The sequence below is a fragment of the Marmota marmota genome, unplaced genomic scaffold (assembly GCF_001458135.2).
Source record: "Marmota marmota marmota unplaced genomic scaffold, marMar, whole genome shotgun sequence".
Classification (NCBI taxonomy): Eukaryota; Metazoa; Chordata; class Mammalia; order Rodentia; family Sciuridae; genus Marmota; species Marmota marmota.
Window position 1 is genome coordinate 59,208,216 of NW_025999968.1, and position 22,438 is coordinate 59,230,653.

General features: G+C 50.2%; 1 protein-coding gene across 1 annotated transcript in view; it reads right to left on the bottom strand.

The window, feature by feature from the left end:
• Window positions 1-5,126: 5,126 nt before the first annotated feature.
• Window positions 5,127-22,438, bottom strand: part of Dscam (DS cell adhesion molecule) — a 655,493-nt gene continuing 638,181 nt past the window's right edge. Inside the window, exons 32-33 of the mRNA XM_048803693.1 lie at window positions 21,451-21,753; window positions 5,127-5,619 (exon numbers count right to left, since the gene is read on the bottom strand). Coding sequence (XP_048659650.1) covers window positions 5,264-5,619; window positions 21,451-21,753 — 659 coding nt within the window. The 3' untranslated portion in view covers window positions 5,127-5,263. The remainder of the gene's footprint in view (window positions 5,620-21,450; window positions 21,754-22,438) is intronic.

Genomic DNA, 22,438 nt, shown 5'->3' on the forward strand with positions numbered 1-22,438 from the left:
CTGAGGACCGTCTGACAGGGAGGGCACCTAGCTCCGAGGCAATGAGAACGCTCCCTTCCTGCGTGGTCTAATGACCCTTCCTGTGTGGCCTAATGACCCTCGTTGGAACTGTCATCAGTATCCTTGGCTCTCTTACTCCTCTTACTAGAACTATCAGCACCTTGATGTGGAGGATTGACTCCTGTTATATTAGTAGGCAAAGTGCTACCCACTAACCTAAGGATCATGGAGGAGCTTCAAGAGAGAATCGACAGGAAAAGAGAAGAGGGAGTTTCAATGAGGAAGGCAACAGTCAGAGGAAGAGGAACAATATTGAGCTAAAACTTCATCAAAATAAAATCCGATCTAGCATCTGAATCTCTTCCAGGCTGGTGCTTTACTTTTACGTTCAGGATCTATCTCTTGGAACTATCATCAGGTCACCTTCCTGGGTCACCGCAGAGCCACCTCTTAACTTGGATGGGGAACAGGTGTTGGAGCGTTGTTGGGGTGGCAGGTGGGAATATTGGCTTTGGGCTCAACACGGCATGGCAGTGGTTACACAGGGGGTGCTCCTGCCCAAGGGTCCTGGTGTCTCCATACCTGGGCTTCAGTCTGGATCAAGGTGCCACAGCATCATTGCTCCATTGGAGAAACTGAACCTTTACACAGACACTTATAATTTCGTATGCAGCAACAGGAAGCATCTTTCTAATAGACCGCTGAAATATTTCTCCACAGTGTAGCAAGAAGGGCTTTCCCTTTATTTAGTGAAGTACTCAGCCCCAGGGGTCCCCAGGATGAGAGAATGAGGCAATAACCAATTAACTCCTTGAGAGTGTAACCCTGTACTCTTGCACACAGGGCTGGACGTGCTGCTTTGTCCTCGCATTGTGATGGCAGAGGACACTGGCGCTGGCAGAAGACATGAGACTGAGGATATTATTACCAGCACAGTGATCAGCTTGAGGCCACGTCCTAACTAGTCCCCCAGTCCTCCACGGCCCACAGGGTGACCCAGAACAGTCCAGGAGGATGCCGTGTGTGCAGTGGCTTCGTGTTATAACTGAGGAACTCTGAGTTTAGGGGACCACAAACGTTTTCTTAATTCTCTCCAACAAATCTTTGTAGAATGTCTACTGTGCACTGTTCTAGAAACTGGGGACCCAAGCAGAAAAAAAAAATAGCCCAAAGCCAATATCCATAGGAGGAAGGACAGGTAATCAATAATACCATTACATATAAATAAATCGCATAATAATTAGAAGAAAATAAGGGTACAGACGAAGGACTAGAGCAACTAGGAGCTGGGGGCTCTGGCAAGCAACAGGTGCCAGGGAGGGCTATTGAGAAGGTAAGTTCGGACAGAAGATGGAAGGAGGTGAGGGGCTGCCCCAGACCATCTGGATGGTCAGGACCAGGGAGGGTATGAACTCAGATGGCCTAGAAACCCTTGTGTTCAAGGAGACAGCCCGCAGACCTGCCCAGACTTTGCCTCAGAGGGAGGAGCTGCTTTTATCATCCTGATCAGCCGGCAGGTCCGCCTTTTGTCCAGGGGTACACAGTGTCTCTATCTTCCAAAAAATAGTGCAGAACAGAAGCTGTCGAAACACCCACTCAGAAGACACGCACAAATACAGGACCCATGCAGATAGTCGCCTGAGAGAGATGACTCAAGCCCGTGCTTGATATAACGCTGGGGTGACCCCTTAGAGTGAAGTCCTCCTGACCTTCAGCTCAGCTGGATCCTGTCCATAGCTGCCACCTGGCCCTGTGGTGAGGGCCAGATACTTGTTGGTCTGCTCGGGGCTCTGCCGTCTTGATCCTTCTCCCCCAGTTTGTAGGGCTGGCCTGAAGCGTCCTCCTTGACTAAGCCTCCCTGACATTAAGGCTGTGCCTCTTGGTTTCTAAGACCTACAGAACACCCATCCTTCCCTGCAGCCTCACCTGTGGCTGATGGGTCTTTTTTGACCAATGGTGAAGCAATGTGGGCCTCAGGAGCCTGGGTATTCTGATATGTTGTCTTCTCACGTGATCTTCTGGGAATGGAGGAACTCTCTGGGTCACGTTCTTTAGAAAGTTGCAAGAAGACTTTTCAATAGACACAGGCTGTAGGGTTCCTTTAGGACCTCGCTAACAAAGTGGTCTATAGCAAACTAGTTCTTGGCTTCCCAATCCCAGGAGGCTGTGTGCCATGGCAGGACGTGGATTTATAGAATCTCTCTGGACCGTCTCAGCTGTTTCCTTAAAGTTGCACAAAGCTTTTGGCTATGGATAGTTCATGGATCATGGCACCATGTCAGAAGGACCTTCACTGAGTAGTTATCCACTGCTTATTTTAAGAGCAATTTAAGCAACAGTTTTTTTCTTTTTTTCTTTTCTGTGTCTTAAAATAGTATCAGGAACCTCTGTGGCAGGAGCAAAAAGATGATGAGATTAGAGCTTATCCAGTCCAGCTGGTGACCAGCTTTAAGCTCTTTAAATGTCCAGATTTCCATTCTCTTCCTTTAGCCATGGCATATGGGGGTGCAGGAAAGCTGTTGGGCACACGTGAATTAGATGGAAGCCCAGGGCTCCTGGACATGGCCTGGGAGCCGGGACCGTTGCTCACCTCAGACAGCCAACCAGACCAAGGCCCCAAAGGAAACCCCATCTGTTGACCCTATCACTACTGCCCAATGACCCTATAGCCTTCGGTCAGGGAGGAAAGAATGAATCTGAGCTCCACCATTCTAAGAGAGTACCAGCTTGTGGACTTGGGCTACGTGGATGACCTCTGTGAAACAGGTGAGATCGGAAGGCGGAGGCCCAGAGGAGAACTCACCATGCTGTTCTCAATAGTGATTTTTTTTTTTTTTATGCCAGGGACGGAATCCAGGGAGCCACATTCCCAGACCTTTTTAGTTTTTAATTTTGAGACAGGATCTCACCAAGTTGCTTAGGGCCTCACTAAGTTGCTGAGGCTGGCTTTGAACTTGCCATCCTCCTGCCTCAGCCTCCTGAGTCACTGGGATTTCAGGGTGGGCCATCACGCCTAGCAACAGTGGTCTTTTAAATATCCAGTACACCTTCAGTCTACAGCTCTGGGTCCCTTTGTAAACAGTAGGCAAGAAGGGGGACTTTTTAATACAGTGCTTCATGTGGAATTCATTTTAATGAGTATTTTTAAGGCAGGAATCTTGAAAGTAATCCATTCCAGAGGCAGACATGATGTAGAGCTTCCTTCCTTCCTTCCTTCCTTCCTTCCTTTCTTTCTTTCCCTCCTCCTCCTCCTCCTCCTCCGCCTCCTCCTCCTCCTCTTCCTCCTTCTTTTTGTACAGCTTTAGAGAAAAATTTTAAAAAGGTAAACTTCTAAGCTTGGAGACTATAGAAGTTTTAGAACAGTGAATGATAGAACTTTATTTTTTCCCCAGAAAGTAGTCTTTTATTTCTAAAATCAGATCAACTGTCTGTGTGGATTACATTCTAAAACCATGGCAAGACATAAACATGGCTTGTATTCATGGAGTCATCTACATCTGTGCCAGGAACGGTCTTTATGTGTCCTGGACCTGTCTGCGGGTGCTCAGTGCCTCTGTCTAGGTTGGCAAATGGTCTGCCTGGCAGAGAAATGGAAGGAAGAAAGGATGGAAAAGAGAAACGGATGTGGAAAAGGGAAGGAAAGAGACCTCTCTACCTGTTCTGGGACGGCAGGAGCAGCCGGGCTATGCTGGTGGTCTAAGTGGGTCCTGTTTAGAGTATTAACAGGGAAAGCGCCTAATGTCACCTGACAGACGGGTGTTTGGTCAATTTTCTGGTCAATAAAAAGTCCTTGATGTGGAGACTCGGTTCTCTTTTTGGGGTGCAGACTGTAACGGGGTGCTGGTGCTGGGGAAAGACTGCATGCTCTCTCTAAAGCACACCGTGTAAGGGTCAAGGGCTGAGAGGGCTTTCCTACTGCTCTCTGATAAGGCACGCCACGGGCAAATCATTTAACAGAGGAAGGAAAAAAAGATTTCAGAGGAACACCATTTTTCCGTTGACTAGTTTTCCTCTGGGTACGGGGGAGTGAATTGGGGGTAACATGTTGAAGATGGTCTACTGCAGATTTAGGTGCCAGACATCGTGGAGACAGGACAGGTGATGGGGGCAGGACACAAAACCTGGGGCTAAACATCAGAATCTAGGGCAGGTCTGCACACTTTCCCTTAAAGGGCCAGATAGTAAACGTTTTAGGCTCTGTAAGCCACAGGTCCCCGCTGTAACTATTCAACTCTGCCATTACTGCACAAAGGCAGCCCTGGCTAATATGCAAATGGTGCCGGTGGCCTTTGGCTTTCTCTCCCTATAAAACTTCACTTGCAAACACAGCAGTGGGTTGGAGTGGGCTGTAGTCTGCTGACCACTGCTTAGCTAAAGGGCAGGTTGGTGTGAGTGGGCAAGGATCAAACCTTGCCAGAGACTCAGAATACCTGGGATGGCCCCTCACAGAGACGGAGACCAGCCCCCATTCTGCAGTCTCCAGCCCGAGAGATGCAGCTGCACCTTCTTCACTGTTCCCTAGGAGCTGGGAACAGCGGTGTCTTCTCTGGCTCATTGAATTGGGCTCTGGGTCAGTTCCAGTGTTGGCAAACCCAGGATCAGCAGGAAGGAGACCCAAGCGCTCCGTCGGAGGTCAGAGGAGCAGACATTGAAATAAAGGCAGACCACCTTTTCTTTTTTATTTCGCTTAGACAAAATGCAAAGAGTGTCTCATCAAATTAAAAAATAAACAAAAAAGAAAACCAAATTGATTCCCCCCACCCCTTCACTGACGGCACTCATCCTAATTAACAACAAAAGATCAAATGGAGGACCCGGTTCCTAACGGGAAAGAAAGGTGTGCAAACGTGACTAAAGCTGTCCCCTGCCCCCAAATCAATGTTCCTTTTAAATTCACAAATAGGCTGATTTCCCCCCTCCCTATTTTCTTTCTTGACTCGTGTGTGACAGAACTTCCAGTCAGAAGGTTTGATTAGTCCCCATGCACTTTGTAGAAAATCAGTAAAAATGCAGTAGCCTGTGAAGATCATAAAACTGGACTTCTTTCCCAAAAAATCAGATGCCCAGGCAGGTGGAGCTCACACTCAGACAGAAAAAAAGCAGGAGAGTCTTTGCACTGTCTGTGGTTTCAGTATTTTCTTTTTTTTAAATATATTTTGGCAATTTTCTTTAATTATAAATATTGGAATTCCGTAAAAAAAAAGGTAGCTTTGATTGGATTGTTTAAATTGTATTTACAACTGCTGTCCAGCCGCGCCGTTTGTTATACCAGGGTGTAAGATTTGGCGTAGGGATTGTTTCCTTTCAAATGGCCCCGAGAGTCCAGCAGAGATTCCTGGGAGCTGCTCATCTTGGCGGCCTGTCCCAGCTCTGCCCCTTCTCGCTGAGGTAACGTGGCCACGGCCCCCTGCTGCCACGACTGTCCTTCTCGCGTGGAGGCTGCGGCGGCGGCGGAGGCCTCCATGGGGATGGGCTCCAGGACCGCGGGGCGCTTCAGGGTCCTGCTTTTCTGAGGTTCCAAGCACGCTTGTCCTAAACTCAGGTCCCTGCTGGTGCCTGGCGCACCTCGGTTTAACAAGAAGTCCATTCTAAGGTATGGAGGCAAGTGTATGAGGTCACCTGGAAAGAAACACAGAGAGTTAGTCGGCTTCCCGGTTGGTGAACGCGCGCGGTGCCCAGTCAGGCTGGAGGGGAAATGCCCTGTGTGGGGGATTCTCAGACACCCCCTGCAGCTCCCCACAAAGGCAATGGATGATCTCACACTTGTCTGCGGGGCCCTGAAGAGCTGGCTTCTCCGTGTGACTTTGGTTCTTCAATGTCACACCTGAGCCACAGAAATGGAGACAAGATCCAAACACCACAACCAGAAGGAAAACATACGCCCAAGAAATCAGGTCTGCTGGGCACAAAGGGTGACAGACAGAAGCCCCTGGGACGCGAGGTGCCGGGAGGGCCCAGGGCTGGAGGAGGGAGGAGGGGTGGGCAGCGGGCTCCTGTCTGGGAAGTTCTGAGGAACCCTGTGACCCCGGTCGGCTCCCTGGGTACAGCTTTCCTCCTTGGCTCAGGGTGGAGACAGCACAGCACAGGCCTCCCTCGTGGGTCTTGCCACCCTGCTAGGGCGCCCCCTGTGTCCTCCGTCTCTGTGCTGCCTGCACAGCGAGGGCAACTGAGCAGAGCATCCGTCTTTCCACTGCCTTGGCAAGGTCGCTTGCTCTGGCCTCTGGGTGCCACGGAAACGCACCTCTGATCTCCTTTAGCAGCATCTGCTTTGGGAGGGAAGGCTGGCTGATGGGCAGCTCCAGCTGCACCTCTCCCCTGGGCTGTGCCAAGGCAGGGGCCAGCAAGGCGCGGTCACCGGCGAGCATTTCTGCTCAGTGCAGATTTCACTAACAGGCAGCTTCTGCTCAGGGGTCCACAGCAGCCTGGCAGCAGTTCTCAGAGGTGCCCTCCCCAGGTCCCCCCTGCCCACGTCCTTCTTCCCCACAGGTGTGCTCCCACAGGTGCCAGACTTGCAGCCTGGCCCCGGACGCTCCCTGCCTTCTGCATTCTTTACAAGAATTTCCCCAACCAATCCCTGCACATCGATCTGTCTTGGCATCTGCTTCTTGGGAATCTGAACTGATGTGGTTTCCATGACTTCCCATTACTGACGCCAGCCTCTAAGGGCCACACGTGACGGTGTCCCCTCGGTCCCCATCCTGCGTATTGTGCCGTGACCATGTGCAGCCCTGTGGGCTCCCAGACCTCTCCGGGCACCTCTGACTGCCACTCCTCTCTCCTTCCTCTCCCCATTCCGTAAACACGGAGCTTCCGGCAGCCTCTCCTCGGCTGTTTGCACCACCTCTGAACAAATCTCCCCCTTCCCTTTTGCGCTCTCCCCTGAGCCCTGGGCTTGGCTTTCAGAAGCTTTGCTAGACATTTCCACATGAATGTCCATCCTGAAGTTTAAATGTCACAGTCTGCACACCCGTGTCAAGAAGGCCAGCCCTAGCCCCCCTTCACTCCAAGCGCTACTTTCTCCCGTGTGCCCAATCTTGTTTAGGCCGTCCCTTCCTCCCAGACACTAACACATGAGCCCTCGCCAGCCTCCTGGACACCTTCTCTCCAGGGCATTTGTTTGCACAGTGTCTCCTGATTCCCTCTATCCCCCCCCCCCGACTCAAGGCTTGAGCCGTCCCTCCCGGTCCCATTGCCCCTACAATGTACCAGGACTCAGGGCCCAGCCGTGGGGTGCACTTTACAAGCAGCGCTCTGCAGCTCCAGCTAGACTAGGCCTGGCTCAGAGTCTCTGCTATCTTGGAACCAATGCCACATGTTCTCCAGCCCTGTACTTCTCGCACTTTTCATTTCAAGCTAGAAATGGACACGGGGTGTTTGTGCAGCACGTTGGGACAAATGCCAGGGCTCTCCTCGGCCACCTTGAGGCCTCCCGGAATCACCATCTTTGCACACCTGCAGCTCATGACATACTAGCTCTGGTGCCAGAGAATGGGCTGGGGGTCTGCAGTCTTGGAGCCAAGAGCCCAGGTAGGGGGGTGTGCAGGCCAGGGAGACGTAGAGATGGGCTGAGCTCAGGGGGCAGCCGTGGGAGAGAAGAGAGGATTGAAACTAGGAGACCAAAGGAGACAGACTCAGAATGGAAGACAAGTAGGGGTGGTGAAGCAGAGGGTGGGTCAGGTACGGCTCCCCCAGGGTTCAGGTTCAGGGAGGGTAGACGGTGGAACCATCCTGGTTTGGATATAGTTTCAATGTGTCGCCCAAAGGCTCATGCATTGGAAGGTTGGTCCTCAGTATGAGATATGAAGTGATGAGAGTTGAAGTGAGCTTTAAGAGATATGGTCTAGTGGGACAGCCATAGGCCCTTGGGGCCCTTGGAAAGGATGTGGACCTCAATCACTGTCTGGCTTCCTGTTTTGAGAGGTGGTCTCTTTTTCCCATACACAGTCTCATTCCCACCATTGCCATGGACCATCACAAGAATTGGTGCTATGCTTTTTGGACTTTCATCCTTGAATACTGAAAGCTAAATTAATCTCTTTTCTTTATAAATTAGTTTGTATCAGGTATTTTTGTTACAGTAACAAAAGCAGACTAATACAAACTGTTGGCTGTGAATGGATGTACAGGAGAAATACATGTTTGGTGGCAAAAGATAACATGTTGAATTCGATATGGTTGGGAACATCCTAGAAAAGATGTCCAGTAGGTATATTTATCTTAATATATGCCTAGCACAACTTGTTCTTTTCTGAATCTAAAATAACTAAAAATGCCTGTCTCTTGCTTCAAAATATCCCCTGCTTTCTGCATTTTCCTATTAGCTCACAGTCATCCATAGAGATTTCCTATCCGGTATTTTTGGGCTCTCGGGCTCTGAAAGGTGAGGGGTCAGGTGATTGCAAGACCAGGTGAGCCATGCGAGGCTGCCATGGCTAGCTGACATACTGACAAGGGTCTGGGAGGACCAGTGTTCAGATAGGGTTCAACCCAGAGCCCCAGAGGTGCCCTCAAGTTAACCACTGAAAGAGAATGACCAGGGAAACAGAAGAGGAGGCCCAGAATAAATAAATCCAAGACAGGTGCTGGAAATGAAGTGCACCTGATTTAAAAGAACATACAAATTCTCAAAATGCTATTACTCTTCTTAGGATTTTGTCCCCAGAACAAGAGGAAGGATGACCTTATTCTTAGGAAATTCACCACATGACTTCCATGTCTTTGAATTACACTAGCATGCCTTGGTATTGTGATTAAAGAATCATTGCATTTTGTCATTGGCTTTCTCAGGATGTCCTCACCCTACTAAGCAATGAGTAATCATATGATTCCATCAAGATCTGCAGCCTGTCATTCACTAAAATGGCCCCAGCAACACTTTGGAATTGGCTCACGGAAACCAAACACACTAATTCAATGTTAGCTTCATATGGTGAACTGGACCCAAGGAAGCCCCAGAAAAAATACCTTGACAATAAATTGGCCATTACACTCCTGCAGAAAGAAAAGACATAATCTGGCATTTCTGAGAAAAGGGTTTTGGTTACTTGCTGCATCTGTAGGCCTAGCAATAGTAGACTCTAATGTTGAAGGTACAGGTGTATCACACATGTGGATTAGCTTTGCTCCTGAAAAAAAATGCAAGTATTTAATTTTTCAAAAAGAAACCTATGGCATTGAAAATTTCACATATCTTCATGTATGAAAATGGATCTATTTCTCAATCTTCTCTGAGAGGGGTTAATTATTTGCAAACAAATATCACAAAATCATTACCACAGCTGTCACTGAGAAATAAGCTGGAGAATTATTTTGCAATGTGAAGAACATTTTCCATGTGAATCAACACCCTCTCATTGATCAATTTCACAATTTGTGGATTTTATGTACATACTTTAAAAAAAGTGATTATCAGTCTATTCCTAAGAATCTGATAAGCAAATTATATTAGCTTGGTTATTTATTTATTTATATGGCTACTGTTAGCTTTATTATATTCAAATATTTGAGAACATGTGGAAGGCATTTACCTCCAGGGTTATTTAAAAATGTAGGTTAAGAATACCTCATGGTATTTCTGAGACCCGACTCAATCTTGCACATTGGATGTATTTGAAATGTGTTATAACCAATCTGGGGACCAGTCTCTATCCTAGCAGTTCTCCGTTAAATGCTCCAAATGTATTAAAGTGCTACAAAGCCCTGGCATCTTGGTCCCGGCAGGATTACAGGACGCGCAGGTGTTAGATTGGACAGAACAAACAAGTTCGAAATAAAAGACAAAGCCCATGGCATCTGCACCCCCCGCCTCCCCTCCCCACCCCCTGCGTCTGCAGGTGTGCCCACTTCAGATGGAGTGATCTAGAGGGTTCTGATAGCTGGAAAGACTGGGGAGAAATGCAAATCCTTCAAATGGGAAGGGCTCAGCCTCAGGTCTTTATGTACTAGAGCTGAGTTGCCATGTCTCTGAAGGCCACTCTGCCACCTGTCTCCATGTCCAATACTGCCCACATGTCCAGTTCTGCAGGTGGAGCTTCATGAGGCTGCATGGTACTCTCAGGCAACATTTTTGGACAATATGCGTTTCCTGATTAGTGCTCAAATAGCCCTTTCGACTGTGTGAAAGCTGCAAATGAACTCTCTCCATCATTCAAGAACTCTCAGGGGAGAAGTCACCAGAGCAGTCCGTGGTGGGCTTTGTTTATTATGGATGCTTTACGTCCATTAAAATCCCAACCCAGTCCAAGTACCACTTGGGAAACTGGAATTTCTAGTCGTCTGGCCATTTTCTGTTTTTCAGATGCCTCACAGTTACCACCTCATGCAGCTATTGCTCCAGAAGGAGAGTGAAGTGGGGGACTCTGAGGACCACTGGGACATCGGCAGACCACTTGTCCTGCCCTGCCCTGCCCTGCTGTCTGCCTGCCTGTTCCAACATGGACTCCAGCTGTGACATTGCAGGTAGAGGGTGGGAGGACATTGCCTGCATTTGTCTGATGCTGTGGATCTGCACTTGGCTTCCTCATTCCCGAGACGGGAGTCACAGAATCTACCATGGAGAGCTGTGGCCAGGACGCATTAGGAAACTCGTGGAAGCTTCACCAAGGAATGAGGGCCTGAATCTGGGCTAGAGGTCAGCCAGGGTGAGCAGGAGCTCTTCTCTGAATCTTCGTGTTTGTCTACAGAGGGTCGATTAGTGGTCCCCAAAGAGATATACCCAGTGACCCTCCCTCGGCATCTCTGAGTGTGACCTCATCTGGAGAAAGGGTCTTTGCAGGGGTCATGACAGTTAAGGATCACGAGACGAGGATCAGGGTGGGCTCTGAGCCCAGCAGCATGTGTCCTTAGAAGTGAAGGGCAGAGGGCGGGGTGAGACAGAGACACAGAGCAGAAGGCCAACTGGAAACGGAGCAGAGCCCGGAGGGAGGCGGCCACAGGCCAAGGACACCTGGAGCTGCCAGAGGCTGAAAGAGGCAGGGAAGGGGCTCTTCCCACACACAGCCCTGCCGATACCTTGACTTTGAGCTTCTCATCTCCAGAACTGTGAGAGAATAATGTGAGTTGCTCTAAGCCACCTGGTTCATGGTGATTTGCCATTGCAACCCCAGGAAACTCATTCCAAAGTCCTTTCTTCTTGGATATGATGGGCTTGGGACCTTCTCCCAGGGAGCCATGCTGAATTCTTCTTGTCCATCAACCAAGGGAAAAGGAGGGAGTTCCTAAGGACCCACAGAGCCATGACCCTGGACATGGCTAATGGTGCCCCACTCTGCTCAGCTCCAACAAGTCCCCATGTGCAAAGCTGGCACTTCCCTGTCACTCCTCCTTCCTAGTGGCTCTCGAAGGCCAAGCCTGAATCACCCCCTCGCCCTGCTCCCTGCAGAAGCAGACACCTGTCCAGCTGACCCCAAAGGCACCTAGGGCAGCTGGCAGGGCTCCCTGGACCTGGACTCCAGCTCCCCAAAGTCGCCCCAGGAGGGAGCAGACACCTCTTAAGGCACAGGGAGCAACGTGACCCATGCTGATCAGCCAGGACCTCCTGAGGCCCCCACATTCTTGAGGACAGTAGTGGCCCAGGACCCTTTCTGCTCTGAAATCCATAGTCACAGTGTGGGGTCACCATGCCATGGTCCCGCCTCTGTCAGGCACCCAGGCCCTGCACCCTACATGTCAGACCCATCACTGCACAGACATTCAAGGAGCCGCAGCCCAGCTCCGGGCCCCGCCCAGCTGCAGGGGTCTCAGGGTTTCCCGCAGGGTTTGGGGGGAATTGCACACTCCGTCTGTCATCTCACCTCCTCCATGTGGCTCCCTTCTGGGCTTTCTCCATGTCCTTCCCCTCCCTCCCTCCCTCCTTCTCTCTCTCTCCTGTTTGCTTTCTCTGGACTCTGGGACACTGGCCCTCTGGCAGAAGGACCCAGATCTGGGTCACTTCATGTCCCTTTGCCCTGCTTGCCTAATTGCTCACCCTTCTAGCCCCTTCCCAGTTAGCTGGACTCCATCAGTGTCTCCTTCCCAAGCCTAACCTGGACAAAGGCAGGGGGACAGAGGCTGACCAGTCCCCTCTAGGCCTGCGGGACTTGATCCACTACAGACTTGGGAGATTTGGAATTCACATTTGCAAGCCATAAGCCCCTCCACGCTCTGTGCCCCTGTGCCCCTTGTCATAAGGCAAGGGAGGGCAGGGCTGATGGGGAGAGTAAGCTGACCGTGGGCTCTGAGATGGGCAGGCTCGGGGGAGGAGGGTGGAAGAGCCAGGAGACAGACAGAGGCATGGGGAGAGGGAGGAGGAGGAGAGAGAAGAGAGAAGGAGCCAGAGAGCCGGAAACACAGACAGACAGAGGCAGAGGAAGGTGACATGGAGACACAGCCCAGGGAGAGAGGGAAGTGGGAGATCAAGCGTCACACATAGGGAAAGGCAGATGGAAGAGAGAAACCCGCTAACTGAATCACAGTGGCAAAGGGTGGAGAGGAAGAGGGGCAGGTGACTGGGACGAGAAGAAACGCACACTGCTCTGATGAGAATCCCTGTGCAGAGCTTCCGAGACACGCATACCCGTGGTGACAGCCCAGCCCTCGCTGGGCCCCATCTCTCTCTCCTATTTTCCTCGTTGTCCTTGCTGCAGATCGCCAGCTGCACCCATCACTGCCTGCCGGAGGCACCCCAGGCAGCGGCGAGGCCTCACACCTCCAGGGATGAGGAGGATTTAGCCATTATCGCAATGCTATGCCTATTATTTGATATAATGCTACATTTCTCATCCTCTGCCACTGTCCTCTGGGGACCTACAGTGCCACTAATGTCTCTGAAAGTTTAGATTAAATAAGTCAACATTGATTTTTCCCTTTATCCCTAACCACTTTGCACGCCAATGTCATTATCACCTCCGCGCCTCCGGTCCTGGAACAGACTCCTCATCCATCAGCAGGTCCCTGCCCGGAGATTGCCACCCTCCATGAAGGGAGGGGTCTAGCCACGGGTGGCCGGATGGTGTGAAAACTGCTGTAGGGAAATCCTGCCTCCCTTTAGCTGACAGCAAAGTTTCCTGAACTTTCTTAATGTATTCAGACTCACACACAAGGTCTAAGTTTATTTCAGCTTCAGAGGAAAGATGGCAAAAATCGATACCGAAACAGAACAAGAATGAATCGATTCAGAGAACCTACAATGGATGGGAGTGCCTTCCACCAGTCTGTTCTCTATCGGTGATTCCTGCCATTTGCCACACGCCACACTAGTAGAAAGCATCTGAAGACTATAGCACTGATTATCCACCAGTGGTGACCCCCACCCCCACCCCGGGACATGTGGCAATGTCTTAAGATACTTTTGATTATCACCATGTGGAGGGTGAGGAGCGTGCTACTTGCATCCATTGGTCAGAGGTCAGGGATGCTGCTCAACATCCATCATGCACAGGACTCCCCACTACAGAGAGCTACCTTGTCTCAACTCTTCATGGTGCTGCTGGTGAGAAAACCCAGTTTAGAGGACTAAAGTTCCTAATTCCAAGTGAATCCTTATTTCACTTTGCTTTTGATGAGAATCACTGAATTCAACCAGTATGAGGAATTGTGCTCTTCAGAGTTCTGACCTCCGCTCTCCCTGGACGAATGTAAGATGCCCAGGGGCTTCCTCCCAGGGTGCCTGGTGAGCTGGGAGCTGAGCCCAGGGGAAAGGCACAGGTTTGGAGCTTTGTGCAGAAATCCTGCCTCTGCTTCCAAATAGCGCTGGGACCCTTTGAGTTGCAGAGCTCCTTAGTCTAATCCAGAGCACCATTTCTCAGGATACCTTTAAGCCTAAAAGAGTCTTTCTTATGCTCTGAGCCATCTCACCTAAGAAAACGGGTTGAGTAATCTGCTTTAGGAATTCCAGGGAAAGTGTGGAACAAATGAGGGCATTCCTGGGGCTCCACATTCCAGGGCACATTGCATTAGCCTCTCCTCCCCCTGTGCAACGCTTCACTGGTCAGAAATTGTGGAAACATGCAAGTGCGTTTCCAAATTCATGTGGAACGAAAGCGTAGCAGTCCTCAGGGGCTCAAATTGCCTCAGGGGACAAAAAAAGAATCTTTCATCAATTTCTAACAAGGTTTGATGTCTGTCTTGCATGAAGCTGGGTGTAGATGTTAAAGCAGGAAGCAAAAGATGCCCACCATGAGTTCTAGCAATTTCAATAAAAACCAGAGCTCAGACTGCAAGGACAGGGGCGCACCAAGGAGCTCATACCCCAGGGGAGCATGGGGTCCACCCATCCCAGCAGCAGATGGGACCTCACGCTTTGTTAGTTGAATATTAATGCTGCAGTACGGGGAAAACTTGTAAACGAATCTCTCTCAGTAAACGAATCTCTACTCCCAAATGGCAACCAGGAAAAACCCTGAATAAATCATGTGAGCCTGATACCAGAGGTCCCTGTGCATGTGCTGTTACGGTCCCTGCTGGTATGTAGGCTTCATGCATTTTTAAGAGCTTGTTGACATGGTGTTCTTCCGACTTGCTGGTGAAATTTAAAAACTGCACTGAGGGATGAAGTAGATTGCAGCTCGTGAGTCTTCTGAGATCATGTGGTTGGTTCTGAATTGGAAAAGCTTCCCTTGCCCTGAAGCAGGCTCTGAACTCATTAGCGGGGATTTTGGAGCACATGCTTGGGAAGGACCCGGGAGGTCCACAGTCAGGTCCAGCTCCACTTAAGACCTTTGGAGAACCACTTTAGACACACTGATGACTACCTGAAGTGGAACCTGGCTGGGGGCTGGCATGTGCGTTGCCAGGGAGCTGGAAGACCCTTCTCAACAGCCCACACCTACAACCACCCCACAGGAGGGGCTGAGCGAGACTGGGGGTCGGCTTGGAGGGTGGGAGACGGGGGCCATGCTGGCAAGCAAGACGGGGCCAATCTCTCAGGGTCTCGTAGGTCTCTGCTCTGAGGGCAGCAGGAAGCTGTCAGAGGGTTTTCAAGAGGAGAGACTTGGCTCAATTACTTGAAAGAGTGCCTGGTTTTTCCCAGTTTGGGATGGAGGTTGGATACGAACTTGGTACCCAAAGAATCCACATAGGACCTCATGGAATGATGGTGGTCCCTGCTGTCTTCATCCTACCTTAATACCTTTTAAGGATATCACTGGGCCTTCACGTTGCATTGGCTTATCATAGCACCTCACGGGCCACGTGCAGGGAGTGTGTGTGTGTGTGGGGGGCACCTGTCTCCCATAACTCGCTTTTGTCCTCTTTCTTGGACTTTCTCAAGACTTCCCTGTCTTGAGCCTCCAGGACTCTTATTTCTGCTGTCTGCTAGGGCATCTTACTCTGACAAATGAATAAAACTGGGAAATGTTAATTTAATATGTTAACTCCTTAATTTCATAGGATAATACTCAGCATCTTTTTATAGTGAAAAAAATATTCGATGGATATGAGTGACACATTTGCCGATGGAGAAGGACCTTCTGGAACGTGGAGAGTTTTGGTCCCTGTGGTGGGGCTTGTTGCTTGCCGTGTGTAGCGCTAGGCTCTGGAGGGTTCTTGGTGGTCACCTGGCGTGGCACAGGTGGCTCTCCCACTTCTACATCACCGGCCTGTCAGGGTGCAGGCCTCTCCTTTGCTTTCATGGCTTAAGGGACTCATACACTCTATTATTTTCCAACAATCGGAACAGAACCCAATGGACCTGCTGGAGAAACAATGAGCCGTCTCAGGGCCCAGAGGGGACAAAAGGCTGTCACCAGAGAGAGAACATGCCCTGGAACAGGAGGGCCTGCCAGCAGCCTGGGCGGCCACGGTGGTTGTACAGATGGCCAGAGCACTCACAGGGTTAGTGGCCCCGGGACAGAAGGCATCTCCTGAGACCACGGCAGGTGGGGATTGGGGAGGTGACTGCAAAGGCCTAGGGACATAGGTGCTAAGGTTTTATTTCAAGCAAATGGGCTTCAAGTTCAAAGGTGTGGGAGCACTCAGAACACGTCTTGTTGTCACTATGTGTCCAAGGGACACCCACTGAGAGCAGACCCGAGTCACAGGAGAGCCTCCAGGAGCTGACCTGTAGAAGCTCATCGGACGGTTCTGTTTCTGGGAGGAGCAGGTCATCTCACTCTGTGAGTCCCTGAAATGCTCGGGTCTGGGCAGAGTGGCCCGAGGAGGCCTAGTCCTTGGCTCCTCGCCCTTCTAACCTGAAAGTCTATGGAGCATTTGCAAGTCGGCTAGGGTTTGGCCATTTAGAGGGAGCTCCTGCCCCACGCTGTGAACGCCAAGCCCCTCCCCACCCTGCCTACATCTTCACCCTTCCCTCCTTGAACTGCTGCCCCGGGTTTCTGCTCATCGTCTCCAAGAGGCTGTCCCCGAACCTCTTTTCCCAAACACCCCCTGTCAAATTACTCCTTCCCAGAGCTATTTCTCTTCCTTGCACTTACCATGTTCCCAAATTATGTCCTGGGCCTGTGTGACCATCTGCCCTCCTGGGAAGGCAAGCTCCTTCAAGGCAGGTCTCTGCAGGTCTATTCACTGCCATGTCCTCAACTCCCCAAACAGGGCCAGTTCCTCAGGGGACATTCAGTAAAAGTGTGCCAAAGAAAGAAAGGGAAGTGGCCAGGAGGGATGAAGCAGGGCTCCCTGGGGAAGGGCGGAGTCAGAGACCTGCAGTGTGTATGCGTGCATGAGTCACGCACATGGGCAGGTACGCACGTATGTGCCCACACACGTGTCCTACTGTGTGTTTGATGACCCTGTATGCGTCCATGCATGTGCTTAATTGTGCATGCACACGTGTGTGCACACCAGACACCTGCACCTGAAAGGAGATCCTTTCCATGGTTCTCAAGAAACATTCATGATAGAAATTTCAAGAATTTCAGTGATGTACAAAGAAGAGGAGGAGGATGCAAGACCTGAGATCTGATCCAGCCGGCCTGCCTGAAGGAGAGAGACATGGTTGCTTGAGAGGAATGGAGGGCTGTGTTTGGTGGGAGAAGCAATCAGTCTGATTATCTGCCCAGAATGGAGCTCAAGGTGGTGAGAGGAGAGTGTGGGGCAAAGGGTTACTTGGTAGTCAAGATTTCTGGAGGCTAATTTTTATTCAAGAGCCAACCTGCGAGCCACGTAGATGTCAGAGAGGGAGAATAGCATTATTTAAACAATGGCTGAGGACAAGACGGCCAACCCAGGTAAGAACAGTGCCGAGGGGCACAGGGGTGGGCTCTCCCTGCAGGTGGGGCAGGCCTCTGCACATCCTGGCGCCCCCTCAAGCCTCGCCCTGGTTGGCCAAACACACTACTCAGTACAGAGTGATGTATGGGATGAAGGCATCCTAAAATGAAAATCCAAGAGCTGCTTCAAATAGCTGCTTTTTCTGTGGATTAACAAGGTGGTGGCCGGCCGTGGCCATTTCCAGCTGGAAAACCTTGAATGGCCGCAGAGGCCCACAGAGTAGAAGTGCCAACGCCGACGGGGGCCAAGCTGCATCGGGCTGCAGATTTGAAGCTTTAAATTGATTTAAGGAGCTTTGTGCAAGGGCCTCTTTGATTGCACAGGATAAACATCATGAATAAAGAAGCAGCAGTGATCCAAGAACCGGAGAAACTGGCTCAAAACGCTCCCGAAACCAAGAACAGGCAGCAGAATTGAAGCCCTGGAAGCCACCTGGCCCAGAGGACGGAAAGCTAGTAACTTTCCAGCAATTTCTCAGAGAATCAAGAATAAGAAATATTTGTGTTTTGTTTATTCTTAGTTGTACTTTTAGAACATTATTACTTATAATTACACTCAGTATTTTTTTTACTTAAAATCTAAAAATTTTAAAAATTCAAAATTCAGGTTTTATTAAAAGTCTCAAGCTCGATCCTGGTGGCTGCCTTGTGTGGCCTCTGCATATCATGGGGGAGCAGCCCTTGGTCTGTGGAAGAGCTTTCCTTTTAATCTGTTAAGGGAAAGTCCACAAGGTAAATCACTCTGTTTAAAAGGATGCAGGAAGATGGCGTTGACTTAACTGTCCTCTTGTGTTTGACTAATAATTTATAGCAGTGGCGATATTTTAACAGTTGGTCAGCGTTGCCAGACACGGTGCCAGGGGTGCGCATCCAGGGCTGCTCGGTCAGGTGAAGTGATTCTTGACTATTAACTGTGTGCCCACTGGGTATCTGGTAGACCCGGGGAGCAAAAGATGAAAAAGCAGCTAAGACGTGCCTCCTGTTTCCTGGAGCAGATCTGGCCAACTTTGTGCAATTTGATCACTATTCGTAGCAAACTGAAAAGTTTGGGATCAAAACTATTGGTACTGAACGTAGAAGAAGGAAAAGGAGGGAAATGGGATGGTCCAGAAGAGGAAGGGCTAATGGTGAGGAGGTGTGCAGAGGTTGGAAGACTGAGCAGAAACAGAATGGCCAGCTCCTTCTAGAACCCAGAGGGGACGCAGGGAAAGAAGGGACGTGGCTTCAAAGCGCTGCTCCAGGAGCTGCTGATTTAGACCCGGCCTCAGGCCAGCGTCACAATCCATCACCACCATGGGTTTTGTCTGAATTCAGCTTGACATGACTGCAGCCACCCTGGGTCGCAACTACCGCGACTGCCCCGAGTTATTCTGGTTGGTTTTCCCTAAGGAGTTGCCCAGAATGCTCTAGATGGACGAAACCAGCATGGCACAAGGAGCTTTGTACGCTGTCAGTGGGTCCCCGCGGGTCCGACTCTGCAGTCCCCAGTCTGCTCACCTCTTTTCTTTAGGGTCACAGATATGTTCCCTCCCACTGGGCCTGGGCTGCTCCAGAGCATGTTCCACGTCGAGTTCGGCTGCGATAGGAAGGAGCACCAGCAGGCCTTTCGGAGGGCAGACCATTGTTCTAAAGCTCATTAAACATTCAGGAATAATTCAGTCACCCGGGTTAGACAAAACCAAGCTTGTGGACATTGGAACTCACATTGATTGAAGGAATTATTCATACCTAAAGTTATACAATCATTTTCCTCTAAATAATAGATTAAGACCATAGTAACTCTGTTGTGATCTTTCAGCTGCTCTAATGGATCTAAGCAACAATGTCACGAACAAACTACAGACTTGGAAAAAATTATTGTCCAACAACCTGAACAACATGCTGTCAAAAAGAAACGTCCAACCTTTAATTATTTAAAGGCCTGCACAAGTAGGGCAGTCACTCAACCCAGAAGCTCATCCTGTGCCCTTGGTCACACTCAGAGGCAAAATGCAGCCGCATTCTCTCAGATGGATGCTAAAGTACTTAAAAGGGATACTCAGATGAGGTGGTGCTTGCAGGACTCTGATGGCCACTGAACAGAAATAAAAGTAGGAAGGGAGGGGAGGCCAGCAGCACAGGTGGAGTCCTGCAGGGTTCTCAAAAGACCTCAATGAGACAACAGCAGGCACCTGCACCCACATCACTGGCATCTTCTCTGCTACCTGCCTCACCTGCACTAAGACACCACATCCTGTGCAAGAGCTCGATGGATGCAGTGGCCATCCACGAAGACTGAAGGGTGCCCAGAGGCTCATGTTCACCTCCCCTGCCCTTCTCACTCTCAGGTTGAAGAGGTACAAAAAGCCACAGCATTGATCCCTAGCTGTTCTGCATTTGCCTTGCAAATAAATGCCATCGGCAAAAAAAAATTCGAAGTAACAGCACCCACAAATAACGGCGTGTCCTCTCCCCTGTGAAGGTAGACAGAATGAAAATAAATGAAGCCATAATTCTTTATTGTATGCTGGTAGGAATCTTGAGTCTGTTTGGAAGATTATTTGCTGGATAGACAATTCGTATTTTATATATTTTTATGCATTTATAAGGCTCATTTCTGCTGGGCCTTATGCCATAAAACCCAAGGGAACAGCAATGATTCAAGACTCGAGGTAAAGATTTGAAATAGAACCAGTACAGTGGTTCAGAAAATGGACAAAATGAGAAGTAAAACGGGATTTGTCAAGATTGGATAGCGTGTGAAGGATGGTCTCCAGGCAACTGTTTCAGGTTGAAAAAGAAAAAAAAGTAACTTTTCAGATGAGACTAAAATGGCCACTGTGAATTGATGAAGTATGAGGGTCTGCCTCAATGGTGGCACACACACTGGCTGGCAAGTTCTGGAGCCAAGACTTAACAGCTGTCAGTTTCCATGTAAAACCAAGATTGCTGACTTCTCCTAAAGCACAAGCCCATACTAAGACCCTGTTACCACCTGAAACCCACTGGAAAGAGTTTGCTGGTCTTTCCTCTTTGGTCAGTCCATGAACTGTCCTTGACCTCACTACGCCTTGACCTGCCTGACCCCTTCACTCATTCACATCATCCACCAGCCACTGCTAGCCGTGGAGTCGGCAAGTCCCCTCACAAACCCCAGCTGCTCACATGGGGTCAAGTTGAAGATCAGATACCTGCTCACCTACATCGGCCAGCTCCGGTCATCTTGAGTAACTCGGGAAAGCCAAGCCCACACTGTTCCTGGTAAGATCGCTCTCCCTTCAATCGCCCTCTCCACGGCAGTCTTAAAATGCAGACCCCTACCCCAGTCCTTGAACCTTCCTCATCAAGCAGTGGGGGTCTCCTTCTCTTAGATCTGGACTCTGTGGGCTCTGTGACTTCTTGGATGGTGGGTGGAACATGGTGGAAGGGGTGCTGGGCGACTGTGTGATATAGTTTGAGTGTGCCCCTCAAGGATACATGTGTTGAGAGCACAGTCCTTAGTGTGGTAATAGGAGGAGGTGGTGGGATTTTAAGAGGTGGGACCTATGAGAGGTCACTGGGGGCACTGTCCTTGAAAGGATCAATGCCCATGGGCCTCTGAGTTAGTTCTCTGAACAGTGAGCTGTTCAAAGAGAGCCCTTTCCTGTGCCTGACTTCCCATTGCCTCATGTGATCGTTTCTCACATGTATTCCCACTGTTGTGATGCCATTTGCCACGAGGTCCTCACCAGGGCTGAGTTGATGCCACAACCATGCTCTCCAACCCCCAGAATGTTGAACTAAATAAATTTCTTTTCTTTACAAGAACTCAGCCTCAGGTATTTTGTTATAGCAAGGAAAACTGACTAATACAATTTCCAGGCCAACCCTAGGAAATTGGCTACATCCACTGTCTGTGTTTTGGAGTATGTGCTCTTTGCTCTGAGCTACAATGATAGGAGGAAACTCGAGCCACCTTGTGGAGAGACCCATTGGGGAAAATTTAGCTAGCATTAACTGGCTGGGTGAGTGAGCCCTTTTGGAAATAGGCCCCACAGGTATGATTGAGCCTCCCCAGCTTGCGGTATTCACTAGGCCCTGACCAAATTTGAGATTCAGAAACAAAATGAATGATTCTTGTTTTCAGCCAAGACGCTTTGGGATGATTCTTTATGCAGCAATCCATACACAGAACACTGCCCCCCTCAGTCTGAGCCCGCAAAAGCTTTCCTAGTGGCTGGGTGTGAACTAGGCAGGGAGCGCTCCTGCACTGTGGTCCCCCTGCCATCCTCACCTGGCCGATGTGCCTTCGGGACGGCCATGTTCATCACCCGTCCTCCATCCTGAGGTTTGGGGGGAGACGCAGTGAACCTGCAGATCCCCGATTCCGAAGGGGTGCTGGAGGTCAGACTGTCCGTGTACTCGTTTGTCCCTGCCGTCAACTGTTCGGAGGACGTGTCTGAGATGAAGCACTCGGTGATGGTGAACTTGGCGTGCCTCAGCTGCTCTTCCATCTTGGCGTGCTCGTAGGCCCTGGCCAGCTCTTCGTAGGTGGAGGAGGCACTTTCTGTGGAGACCATGCTGCTTCTTGCTCGATCTACACCCCAGGGAAGAGAAAAGGAGACGGTGACTCACCATGCTAAGTGTGAACCCTCGGGCGACGCTCCCTGGCTTCTAGCCATTCCTTCCAGATCCCAGGAGGATCTGGCAGGAGTCTTGGCTTTGTCAGAAGACTCCGCCTCTGCCGCTCTGAGGCCAGCTTCACGACCTCAGCATTCGGCCCAGGGAATCTTGGTTTCGATTGAATCCCGGCAGTCAGATGTCTCAGCCCTGGATGTTTTCCATAAATAAGTAATGCGGCCCCTTAAAAAGTTCTGCTTTTATTGAAAACTCTCTGGAGCGTGGTGTCAATGGGCTGCAGCATCCCGCTCCCTGCTCTGACTTGCAAATCGATCTGGTCCTTAGAGACTCATTAATTGGCATGGATGATTCCAGCTCTGCAGATCAGCCCCTCCGGCCTCAGCCTGGGAAGCGAGATGTGGGGATGCTTAGAAATGATGTGACTCTGCAAAGAAATTGGCCACCAGGCAGAAGCGTCCCTGACCCCTGGACCCATCCTTTGCTGTGGCACCTTCTGTGGGGACCAGGGAACACCTGGGACAAAACCCAGGGCTGACTTGCCTTTTAACTGGGCCATATCACCCCCATCAGAGAAGCCTCCGCATTTTAAACCTACTAAAAAGTTTTGAAGTTCACCTCTGCGGAACTCTGAGAACCTTCTA